Raw genomic sequence first — 13,368 nt, forward strand, 5'->3', positions numbered from 1 at the left:
TTCTCTCTTTCTTCAAGTTAGCTATAGAGTCTAGGACTTAAAATACTGACATAATGAAGGGAAGTGCCTTTTTTCTTTGAATGTAGGAAGAGGATTAGCAGTCTATCAGATCGCCATTAAAGGGAGGGAACAGTTTTAGGGGAGATCAGAGTGAAAACATTGACAGCACCCTAAGGATCTCCATCTGGGAATGGTCTCTGGTTCCAAAAGGAAGAAGGAACTTTCTAGGAAAGGTAATCAATTCAATCAAGACCCTAGAATAAGGCTTGAGAGGCCACCGGTGCCAACACACACTGTGGACGATGGTCACTTCTCCAGGGACTCTGTGAGTATTAACTGTGTCACTTGGATGAGTTGGATGGGCTTTCACTGTGGAATAAAACACTGGATACAAACCAACAAGGTTTGGGTTTGGGGAGTATGACTAGTTTCTCAGATTTCTATATGTACTTGAAATTGACTCTCAAGAAAAGGAGAACATGAGCAAGGTTGCTGGGAATAAGGTTGAAGGCAAGAAAACATATATGCTCATGGAAAGCATCTGGTTTATACAGCTGAGAAAAGGTGCCCAGAGAGATTATGGTTACCTGTTAGTGCTATGACCAGAAGCCAGAGGGGAAAAGGCTCAGTGAAAGTGCCACCTTCTAACCTGCCTAGGAAAATCCCAAAAGCACAGGAGGCCTCATATTGACCTGGAAGATGGAGGTTCTTGCTTGAGGGAAAGGCTGTGAGCCCTCCAGGATGGTGTCTCTATTGCACCTTAGATTTTGCATAACCCTGCCTTTTAGGATTGCCCACTATTGGTGAATTGGTGATCAGTATGCTTTTTCTTTTCTTTCTTTCTCTCCTTTTTTCTTTTCTTTCTTTCTTTCTTTTTTTTTTTTTTTTTTTTTTTTGGTGATAAAGTTCATAAGTGAATTGACAGTATTGTGTAAATGATATAATGGAAAAACCAATTTAATCTCAGAACTACTGAACCTTCAGAAATTTAGGCAGGTGATAAAAGAACCTCAACTTTGCTGACACTGAAGGAACCACCTCTTCCCAAACTCTCTGATGTTTACAACAAGATGCATCCTCTTTCTAACCACTTTGTGGATACCAGTCCAGAAAGAAACCACTTTTAAAAGGAAAAGCTTAAAACCAATTTAACAGCCAGTCAAAGCACCTTTATAGAAACACATATTATTTGCTGTAAGCCAATACTTAGTCACGGACCTGAAGGGGCCAGAGTGCCAAAACTGTGACCACATTATTTTTGTTGTTAATATCAATAACGACATTTTATAATGTACAATATTATCAAGTTGCAGGGCTTTTCCATACATTTGTTAATTTCAGTCACAATAGTCCTGTGAAATAGTAGTATCCCCATTTTCCCTATGAAACCTGCTCAGGTTTGCTCACACTGTGAATGTCAAAGCAGAATTTGGTTCCTGGATACCCTTTGAACTTTAGGTTCATGCTCTTTCAACCACATGCAACATTTACTCTGAGTAAACTGGGAGATGATGCAAGACAGGCTGAATATTAGGGGAAATCTAAGAGCAATAGAAAGGCCAGCATTACAAAACAGTTCTAGACCCAGAAGAATAGGAAAAAACTATTCCTTTGCTTACGAATACACAGTATTATCTATAATATTGGTTTTTATCTCAAATGCAACTCTATACTGCATCATAAAATTATTTTTAAAATATATAGTTTTCTTTTAACTTAATTTCAACTCAGTTTACATATGTCTACTTATGGCTTAGATAGTGGAGTCAATATTCTTATAGAAGCGTCCCTGCCGAATGGGAAGGTTCTTGACAATATTACATGTTCTCGATTGCTTACAACTGGGTTGACTGATCCCAGTGTCTCTAAGGCCTTATCAATCACACCAGTGCTCAGAACCCACAATTTCATAAGCTGCTGTGATTATTTTAGAAAAATAGTTTCCATTACTATGTCACAGAAAGACTCTTATTTAGAATGGTTTGGAATTTTAGCCTGATTTCTATATTTACCTTGTGCAAAGAATTGGGGAAATTAACAACTGGAATGAGCTATTGAGACAAAATTCAAAATAGCCTTTATGACCATGAAAGCTAAATAGGGCTTTTCAGCCCTTCCTATAGGATGGCAATAGATAGAAAACAAGAAGGGAAATTGAAGTGGTAGGTTTGTGATACCTTTCCACTAATATAAAAAACAAGAAAAAAGTAGGGGCTTTTAACAAAATATTGACAGCTCAAGTTGAAAGTATTCTATATTATAAAATTTCCTTCTGGAACAAATGATTAAAAATTGATTTAGTGTTGTATAAATTCCCATTTAGAATACCACAAAATGAAGCTACTCCATTGTGCTTTAAGCTTGTGCATAAAATATCATGACAATAAAAGAAAGGTAGTGTTGAGGTTAAAAAAAACACACACACAAAAAAAACATTAGGGCATTAGGAAACCTGGTATTGACTCTGAATTGTGTGACCTGAGACAACTTCTCAGACTTTCTGCATACCAATGTTCTCATCAGTAAAATGAATGGTTGGGCAGAAGGAGCTCAGAGTCTTATTCAGAAGGAGCTCAGGGGTTCAGTGTTTATAAGGTTCATTAGAGAAGTTGTTGGAAACTTTATGTAGACTATATGTACTTGTAATTGCATGCAGTTTAAAAGTTGCCTTCAGCCAAGGCTTGGAATCTTACGTAACAAGGGAAACAAATACAAAATGGTCCAAACTCAGCTAGGTCAGCTAAGTGTCTATTCCAGATTGCTTCAGCTAGGATCTGAGTGTAGGTAAAGAGGTCAGTTGAACCTCTGATATCATCCAGATGTTAAGCAAGACTTAGAAGCCTTCCAAGACAGAGCAACAGCCAACATCTTTCCCGGCGCTGACCTCCTCTTGCCAGCAATTGAGCCTCCAATTTTCAAAACACAGATGGGGAGACGTTATTCTCAGAAATCTAGAGATATCTGGCAACAGAAAACCATCCTGACATGCAGATGAAGCCTAATTGTTGTTCTTTTAAATACAATTTCGTTTTTGTGGTTAGAAAATGAGTATCTACTAAATATAAAAAAATTTACTTGGTAAATATGGAAATGTGGAAAATAAGGAGAAGCCTAAAAAACAAAGTGACCTGTAATCCAGAGATAGCCACTGCTGGCACTTGTGAATTCATTTCTGTCTCTGTATGTGGGCATACACGTACACACACAGGACAGAGTCTGCTTTGTACAAGAGAGTATGAGCATGTCCTCAATGTTACTTGACATCTTTGACAATGTTATTTTAATAGAATCCATCATAACAATCTATCAAAATTGATTCACCAAACTCTTATTATTAGACTAATTTGCCTCCAATATTATGCTCTCATAAGTAATACTGCAGTGGGTATTTTTGGACAAAATTCTTCATCTACAACTTTCCTTTTGATGTTCCATCCTAAGGTCATCGATGATAAACAGCTTTAAGGCTGCATATATGTATCGTTAAATTTATGTGCAGAGACAGTGCAAAGCTTTGAATGATGAAATATAAGCATGATACATGTGTTTGTAAAGTCACGGATCTTCAAGTTAGGAATGACTGCAAAATTGACACTCTTCTTAGGCTGAGGAATGTTCCTAAAAGAAACACATGCTTATCTCCCAAAATAGAGTTTGATTGGTGTACACAAAACAAATGAAACATATCCATATTTGGGGTCATGAATTTTCTTTGCTTGTCAGCTTAACTGTATTTATCCATCATTGTAGCAGAAAACTTTAGTACAATTTTATAGGTGATTTGAAGACCCTTTCAGTCCAATAAGGTGTCCAAATTGTGTGTAACCAAAACAAGAATACACATTTTAAATGTTTAAATGTAATACATATAACAATTATGCAATGCTGTCCTTCCTGTAAAAAGAAGGCACCATGTGCCATTGTATGGAGGGAATGGAAGCATGGCCAGAATGAAAGAAACAACTGCTCTGGAACCTTCCTCCACCACCAGTTCTTGAGCTTAATTTAATCATCCCATCATCTGCGCCATAATATTTCTTCCTTTGTATGGTTCTCTGTGGTTTTATAAAGCACTTGAAATGGTCTCATTTAATTCTTACAGTATCACTCAAAAATAAGCCTTAGCCTTATTGAACAGACAAGGAAATGGATGGGTAGAGATATTAAATGACAAGCTCTAAGTCACAGAGCTAGGTCTTAAAGTCAGATTCTCTTGTAAAAATTGAGTCCTCCAGAAGCACAGCAGTAAAAAACTGTACTGTAAAATGTAAATCATATGGCTACGACGTGTCAAGACTTTTACTGATGCTGAGAGGATGTGACATTACTAAGCAAAAATCATTTGTGTGTCATGTTTTGGATTATGTCCTCTCTGTAGATAAAAATCTGTCGTGATAAAAGAGATTCAGGGCAGAGGGAAACTCCACCACCAAGTGTGGTTCCATTTCCCAGAGACGCCAAATGGACAAGAAGCCTTCCACCAGGAAAGGTAAAGCCACCTCTCTCGTTTGCAGGCTTCATTATAGAACAGTTGAAGCTTTTTTCGGAGTTCTTTACACATCCTTGCTGTCCTCTCCTCCCCTTTCCGTCTTCTTGTCCCTTTGTAGAGACTCTCCCAGTCCAACAGTGGACCTGGCCCCAGCCCCTGATCCTGGCAGGTTTTAAAATTACCTGTTTCCTTTTCCACAGGGAGTCGCACCAGGGTATCCATCAGAAAGTAAACCAAATGATCAGTAAAACCCTCAATGTATGCACGAATCCTCGCTATGATATCCTCATCAAGTGATGGCTATTTCCCCCGAGGTTAGAAAAACCACCAGTAATATGGGAATAACTTCTTTTGCAGGCAGTCAATTCTATCCCTGGGCCTTTTTGGCCATTAAAAAAATTACTTCTTCCATTATATTTTTATCTGCTTCCTTACAGGTTCTCTCTTGGTTTCTTTTTATTCCCATTTCTCCAAATCACCATAGGAAATGGTATCTTCCAATATTGGCCCATGTTCTACTTTGTGGGATCCCCCTTCTTTTTTCTTTTCAGTTCCTTGACCTTGCAGTATATTGAATACTCTCCAGCATCATGTCATCTACAAACTTAGTAAAAATGGTTCTCCATTTTAACTAAAAAAAAAAAAAAAAATGCTGAACATACATGAAGGCAGGACCTTGTGACACTCTGACATACAACCAGAATGTTTCCTGGTAGATATCACACTAAGGAGTTAGTGAAAAATGCTCATTTAAAGTACTATCACCCAGATATCTTAAAAGAGAATCCTTGGTTGTGTGATTAATTTAATCTAAAGGCAGCTAAGTATAAAATTTCAGGCTTTGTGATAAATGAATGTGTGCCATGGATGGGACCACTGGCTTGGCTCTGGGAGATACAGACTTTATGACCTGCTCTGCCACCATCTTCCCCATTCACTTCATTTTGGAGCAACAAGACACAAATGCTGTGCACTTAGGCTTTCCTCTATCATCTGTTTCCCACATTTGCCCTCTTTAATTGTTGAGTCCCAGATGCATTGTATTGAAGCCATCAGAAGTATGATGATATGACAAATATGACAAAAAGAAAAGGAAGGTGGTAATCTTGGTTATCTGGTTGAATAAAAGACAGTGGGACTGCAAGACATCAGCTGAGGTCCTTTCAGATTTAGCCATGGGAGAAATGGAAAGAAGAAGGGGGGATTCAGCCAGGATGCTCACTGTCTATTTCTGTGTTGTTCTCAAGGTCCAGATTTCTGTTCCTTACGCTATGGGCTGGCCCTCATCATGCACTTCTCAAACTTCACAATGATAACCCAGCGAGTGAGTCTGAGCATTGCAATCATTGCCATGGTGAACAGCACCGAGCAGCACGGTCTGTCCAATGCCTCTGCAGAGGGGCCGCCTGCACACACCCTCAGCAACCCCAGCAAATCCATCAAGGAATTCAATAGAGGGGTAAGTTGCATGGCAGAACAAGGCTCTTTGTCAAGAGGACAAACCCAGTTTGAAAGGAAGGCTTGGATTTTGTTTCTGCATAGTATAGAAGCATGCATTTTCAATGACAAACTCAAAGAACTGGGTTTATTTTATTTGCTTATATTTGTGGTACAAAATAATCGTTATATGAGATTATTATGGTCACAAGGTTGGAGAATAGGGGCTTTAGGAAATAAATAGAAAAAATAGTGAAAAATTCTGAAATGGACCAAACAGATTACTGGGTGTCTTCAGTAAAACACTAGATATTGTCTAAGCACATCCTCTGGGGTTACCCGATTCTATACGGATCTCTGCTTCTTTCATTGTCTTTGAGATATTTTGCAACTCCGAAAATTGCATATAATTGTATATAACTGGTAGATATGCAAATGATTCTTGTCAATTATCCTTTAAACTATCTATCATTTATTGCACATTTCCAATGTCAACCCCATAATTCATGTTTATTTATAATGACCTCCTCACCTTGAACTCAGCTTATTTATAATGACCTCCTCACCTCCAATCTTTCTTCCATCATCCAGTCTACACACCCACACTCCCATACTCAGGAATCCAGGACACCTTCCGAATTCCTCCCTTGATATATTATGCACTTCCAGAATCTAATACCACTTCCCAGTTCAGTCATATTTTCTATCAATGGCCCAGGGAAATTCTTTGCTTTGGGCAAGCCAAAGTCCCTGTTCATTTCTGATCATTTGGTATTATTCGAAATGCAATAAGTCCACTCCAATGAAAGTGAATTTTCCTTTTTCTCTTTATCCAAATCATAGTCATTCTTCAAAAGGTGGGTCAAGTACTGCTTCTTTCCTGGAAACTTCCCAAATTGTACTTCCCTGTTCTCAAAGTCCCTACTTTACTTACATTCATCCTTAAATCTTCATTCTGACATGAATCACATACGTTGCATTACTTACAGATTTATAGTTATTTCACGTAGATAAAATGTCTCCTTTTTTGTATTCTTTGGCTCTCCACTTCAACTTCTAGCATGATGTCATACATCTAGTAAGCTACCAAAATTTACTTATTGTGTTATATCAGAAGAATGTGACCTTATTTATTTGTAATGTGCGTTTTAGGAAGACAGCTCAGCCAGGGCAGACCATAATACCTGAATTTAATTTCTTTTTTTTTAAATTAGAACAGATTTTGATGAGAATTCAGTAAAATTTTGTTTTCCTTTTTCTTTGCAATGAGTCAACATGTCATGCACCTTTTACCAGATGTAAAAATAGTTAAAGGAAGCTCTTTCACATACAAACCATCCCTAAATGGCTTTTTCCTATTATCCATCTATGTAATAATTTTTCTTGGTCTCTTTTCTTCTCTACTTCCTCGGCCTTTCTTTCTCTCTGAGAGGAACAAATTGGGAAGTAATTGGTTGTTGGTTTTGAAAATGTGGGATATTTAATTTAGGCTAAAAAGAGAGAAAAATAAAATAGATATTTAATAGTGAGACCCCACCGATCCCAAGCAACTCCTGGCTATAGAGTGGGGTTTCATAAATGGACTTCTTAGCAAAGAGTTTTCCTTGTTTGCTTTTTTTTTTTTTCCTTCCAGGCCTCTGTATATGAATGGAGCCCAGAAACTCAAGGTATCATCTTTAGCTCCATCAGCTATGGAATTATATTTACCCTTATCCCAAGTGGGTATTTAGCAGGGATATTTGGAGCAAAACAAATGCTTGGTGCCGGTTTGCTGATCTCCTCCCTTCTCACCCTCTTTACACCATTGGCTGCTGACTTTGGAGTGATTATAGTTATTGCAGTTCGGACAGTTCAGGGCATGGCTCAGGTATATAAGTACTTTCTTCTTTTGAGTGGGACAGAGATTCCCAGATTCTACTGGAAATCAAAGGACTTAATGATTTTTCATTTCAGGGAATGGCTTGGACGGGTCAGTTTACAATTTGGGCAAAATGGGCTCCCCCACTTGAACGAAGTAAGCTCACCAGCATTGCGGGATCAGGTAAGACACAGGTCACAGCTTGGAAATCTGCTTCACCCTACCACGTCTTTCCTTCTCTGAATGAGATTTTTATGGAGAGGAGAGAAGTGCTACAAAATAATTTAACAATGTAAAATAGTTACATAACAAATAAAAAAGATTCATCTGTGCTGTAGCCATTGAGGCTCAGAAATATAAAAGAAGCACTGTGAGTTAGGGTAGGCAGAAAAGATTGTAAGAAAAGTTTAGAACTTTAAGAATTTGCATCAATGGGAAAAGGTCAAGTAAACTGTATAAACACCATTTTAGCAAAGACATAGAAGTGAGAATTAAGACTATCATAATTTGGAGTGGCAAAGAGAAATCTGACCAGAAAGAAGAGTTTAAAGAGTCCTCATTATTCTGAGCTCTTTGCTGTTCTGAACTGTAATTCACAACAACTGTCTATGTAGGCAGATTTTTCACTCACATTTTACAGAGATTAAGCAAATTACCCAGATGCAAGTAGCCAGTGAGTGGTGGAACTGAGAGTTGAGCCCAGGCAGTTTGGCCCCAGAGCACACATTCTCAGTCACTATGCAAGAGTGTCACTCCGTGGTATGTGCTCATACTAAGACCTCCACAACTTTATCAGCGCTGTTTTCCCCAACTTGCAGTCTTGAGAGTGTACACTTGAAGAACTGAACAGAGTTTCCATTAAGCTTCTCACTCCAAGGCCCAATATACAATGTCATCCTGCTGATTTTTACCTCAGAGCAGCTCTTTTGCTTGCTGGTTTCCTTCTATCACAGTTGTCACCACTTCCTCTATCTCCAAATGCTGTCAGTTGGCCTTTCTTAGCCAGCTTATTTCCGCCATCCCTCCCTGCCTATCAAAACCAAGTTATCTTCCTAAAGCACTAAAAGAATGTTTTAGCTCACATGCTCAAGAATCTTTAATATGTTCCTCCACAATTGTAAAATAAGACTGGTCTTCTTACTGCACAGATCTAATGATGCTCTGTGCCATCAAGCGCAAACCTGCTTTTCTACCCTAAGCCCCTCTGCAAGCAATGAACTGGTGGCACCAAATGTGTGCCGCAACCCTCCTCCCCTACTGTCCATATTTGCACTTAATTTCTCTCTGTCTCTACTTCTGCTGGCCCATTTTGCAAGAAGGTCCTCTGACCTCAGTTCCTATTGCCAATATTCCATGCATCCTCCCACTTAGCTCATGTAAGCAATTTATAAATTTTATTGTCAGTATTAATTTTCTCCTCATACATGCTTCAATAGCGCATTATAGTTTTTTTTTTTTTTAATCATATTTATATGCTATGCCCATTTCTTTTTTCAAGTTGTAGACTGGGACCTATTACTGGGTCATAGAATCAACTTAGTGAGTAAAAACTAGTATTAAAAAAATGAAAGGAAATAGATTAGAATAGAAAATGTTGGCATATGTAGCACATGATAAGGATAAGTATTGTTTTATGAAACTTTGTTTGAGGTGTGTGTGTATGTTTGTGTGTACAAGTATATTTGTGTGTATGTTGTGTTGTTCTTACTAGCGATCTCTGTAATCTTCAAAATCTAAGGTCTAAATTGTATTATACTTTTAATAGTGAATTTTGTTCACATTTATCCCTCCAACATGACTGAAAGATCCTCGAGTACAGGAACTGTATCTGACTAATTTTCATAAGTCTTTCCTTTCCTGCCCCTGATCTTATATTTCACTTGACCGGAATGTAACTCTCCTCATAAGGAAATACTGTTGGGCTGTGATTGCAGAGAGTGTCTGTAACAAGCTAAAGAGATTTGAATTTGATCACATTGGTGTAGAGGAAGCTTTGAAAGTCAAGGAGCAGATCACTATTATTTATTAATTCAAACTACTTCATATGACTTTTTGGAGATTTGTCAGTGGGAGAAATTATGTCACCTGGTAATTCTAAGTCTGCCACCTCACTGTGGAGACTGAGTCCACTCAGTCTCAGACTCTGGTGCTGTCATAAGTGGTTTTTTCCTCTCTTGTCCTCAGGGGCAGCATTTGGGTCCTTCATCATCCTCTGTGTGGGTGGCCTCATCTGCCAGGCCTTAGGCTGGCCTTTCATCTTCTACATCTTTGGTGAGTCACCTTCTCTCAAATCCTAATTCTTCCATGTCTCAGGCATTCATTTTGAAGGCTACATAACCCATATTCTTTCCATGTGATAGAAAATATCCTTTATTAAATGCAAGGTGATGAAGGATGTTGAGGATTAATAGATTTCTTATTCTAAAACACAATTTGATTTAGCATTGTCCTGGTGGTTCTGGTCACATGCACAGGCAGAGGAGATGACTATATACATGGTTCTGGCATCTGAAACAATAGGAATGCAGCCTTACCCTTCTACCCAAGCATCTTCTGCAGAACTTTCACCCCCACATCTGAAATGCCTGGTCTTGTTGTTATATGAGGTTTATTAAAGTTGTTAAAGCACACCTTCAGTGTGTCTTCATATTTAGTTATAATATGTGTTTCTGCCCAAGACGCCCTTTACCTTATTCTCTACCTGATGAATTTTTTAAAGCTCAAACGAGGTCCTCCAGTACTTACCTTATCAGATTCAAGTGTTGCATCCTCTATGCTCCTTGCTGCTGTGCTTTCACTAGGCCATGTTGTCATGTAATTATTTATCCAAAACACACACACACATACACACACACACTAGACTGTGAAATGCTTGAGGCAAAAAATCCATCCAATAATGTTTTTATCATTTTGGTGCCATCACGGTGCCTGACTCTTAGCTTTATAAATAAAGAATGGATGAATCCAGTAATTAGATGGGATTGAAGAACATTAGTTCTCAGAGTCTTTTAACATAGACTATTCTTCTAATAGCAAATCCTAGTAATGGGACAAGTTTCTACTGATTATTTTGTTGTTATAGCCAAATGGTATCTTGAAATATGATCCTGGCTTGGATAGCTTTTCATTAATGATTCTAATCTTGGGTCAATTTGATCTACACTTGTTAACCAGATTCTATTGAACAGTGTTTCTTCTGGGAATCTGAAAGGGGTAAGAGGTTTGGTTAAAACAACAATGTCTCTTGCAAATGTGTTTGAAATTTTCCCTTGCCACACTGATTTCATGGCTGGTTATTTCATGTATATATGACTACTCTTCTGCTTCAGGCCTGACTATTGAGAACTTCCAAAGTAAGACAATAATGTATATTTAATGAAGAAATCATTGCTAAAGGCACGGCATATAATACTGTTGGCATTTTAAGAGTAATGCTCATCTTTACATTGGTATGTTTATGCTCATGCTATATCCAGAGGGCTCCAATATTGATAAATGAAGACTGTATTTGAAAGGTAGTATCTAGAAAGCTTTAATTGTAAAAGAAGTTTGGTTGAAGAATTGACTGGAAGAAGTGGGAAATTTTAGGTCTTTATAATGGAATACCCACGAATTGATGTGTGTGTCAGGGGCAGGGGGTGGAGGCATGCCTCTTCAAAGGAAACTCCCTCTCCCCAGGGCACAAATTCATCTGAAAACTAATTGGGTCCCTGTTTCCCAGGTAGCATTGGCTGTGTCTGCTGTCTCCTGTGGTTCGCGGTGATTTATGATGACCCTATGCATCACCCATGCATCAGTGTCAGGGAGAAGGAACACATCGTGTCCTCACTGACTCAACAGGTACAGTGCACCCCTCTACCTGTGGACCACACAGAGATCACCAGGGCAGGGTGTGGGTCTCCCGGGAGAGATGCTCTCTGGCCTTTCCTCATACCTGTGTTGACTAGATGTTTCCTTTCAGTCCAGTTCCCCTAGACGATCTGTCCCCATAAAAGCGATGGTGAGATGCCTACCACTCTGGGCCATTTTCATGGGGTTTTTCAGCCATTTCTGGTTATGCACCATAATCATAACATACCTACCGACGTACATCAATTCTGTGCTCCATGTTAACATCAAAGATGTGAGTATACTTCCTATACTTATATGAAAATGATGATAATGGCAATAAGAAGAAATAGTTCTATGCTGCCTACTAAATTCTGGTTGCTGCTCTCTTTGCACATAACCACTCATTTAGCCCTCACAATGAACTTGAGAGGGGCATGGTACTGATTCCCACTGCCCAAGAGTGGAAATGGGGACGCAAGGAGGTGAGATGACTTGCCCTGAGTTATACAACTCTTAATTGGTAGAGCCACTCCAGTATCTGTTTTCTTTACTACTTTGCTACACTGCCAGGCCAGCTAATACTTCAATTTCCCTTCAAAATTAATATTGCTTTGTTTTCTGGGGATCAGTGTGACACAGATGCTGGCCCTCTTACCTGAGACAGTATTCATTCTAGTGTGGACAAAGTGCTAATTTCCATAAAACAACTCAGAATGTCAGATGGCAGGCTAATGGTTATCTGTATAACTAATAAATTTTGGTGCTCTGTGAACCTCTGTAATTACTCACTGTGTAATTTTCCTTCCTTTAGAGTGGGGTTCTGTCCTCCCTGCCTTTTATTGCTGCTTCAAGCTGTACAATTCTAGGAGGTCAGTTGGCAGATTTCCTTCTGTCCAGGAATCTTCTCAGATTAATCACTGTGCGAAAACTCTTTTCATCCCTAGGTAAGGATAGACCTATGAGCTTGGTTAATCAACCCCTTTTTCCATGTGGGGTCTCAGAGGGTTCCTGACAGCATGTCCTCATTATCCAGGGCTCCTCCTTCCATCACTGTGTGCTGTGGCCCTGCCCTTTGTGACTTCCAGTTACATGATAACCGTTATTTTATTGATACTTATTCCTGGGACGAGCAACCTGTGTGACTCAGGATTTATAATCAACACCTTAGATGTTGCCCCCAGGTAAGAGCTTTACCTGTTTTTCCCCTTCTCCAAAACAGCTTGCCTGCATTCCTGCATTCCTACCTTCTTTCCTTCTTTCCTTTCTTTCTTTTAATGCTTGTCTGTAACATCACAAAATGTTCATTTGGAATGAAGTTTGCAGGCACTGGTTTTAAAGGTCTTTATAGGCCATAACCGTGTTGTCTAACCTTACTTATCCATTTAATGTATTAGTTGCAATAAAATTTTAAACTCAAAAAAAAGACGGGCTCTTCCAGAGGCATTAGTCCTTAGCCTTCTGCTTGCGACTCTTTCATGTTGTTGACGCGCACTGAATGATGACGAAGTGACAGGTAACTAGAAATGCTGGTATGTGGCCATAACCTAAAGCAGTTTTAGAATACCAGTTCCCAATCTTGGCTGGTAATCAGTTAGATCAAAAGCTTCCCAAGCCTCCTTACAAGATATTGGACTGTGTGTTTTGGGGAAGGGCCCATACAGTATGTATTGGACAAGCTCCCAGGGTGTGGATAATATTAGCTACCAAACCCTGTTCTAAGGATTTCTCCTATATCAGCATATTTAATCCTCAC

General features: G+C 38.9%; 1 protein-coding gene across 1 annotated transcript in view; it reads left to right on the plus strand.

The window, feature by feature from the left end:
- The window catches only part of SLC17A2 (solute carrier family 17 member 2), an 18,430-nt gene continuing 5,062 nt past the window's right edge, over nt 1–13,368 (plus strand). Inside the window, exons 1-10 of the mRNA XM_037844787.1 lie at nt 1–325; nt 4,379–4,489; nt 5,737–5,948; nt 7,560–7,793; nt 7,880–7,967; nt 9,969–10,055; nt 11,506–11,624; nt 11,746–11,907; nt 12,427–12,559; nt 12,649–12,796. Of these exons, the coding sequence (XP_037700715.1) occupies nt 4,462–4,489; nt 5,737–5,948; nt 7,560–7,793; nt 7,880–7,967; nt 9,969–10,055; nt 11,506–11,624; nt 11,746–11,907; nt 12,427–12,559; nt 12,649–12,796 (1,211 nt within the window). The 5' untranslated portion in view covers nt 1–325; nt 4,379–4,461. The remainder of the gene's footprint in view (nt 326–4,378; nt 4,490–5,736; nt 5,949–7,559; nt 7,794–7,879; nt 7,968–9,968; nt 10,056–11,505; nt 11,625–11,745; nt 11,908–12,426; nt 12,560–12,648; nt 12,797–13,368) is intronic.

This window comes from Choloepus didactylus, chromosome 7, assembly GCF_015220235.1.
Source record: "Choloepus didactylus isolate mChoDid1 chromosome 7, mChoDid1.pri, whole genome shotgun sequence".
Lineage (NCBI taxonomy): Eukaryota > Metazoa > Chordata > Mammalia > Pilosa > Megalonychidae > Choloepus > Choloepus didactylus.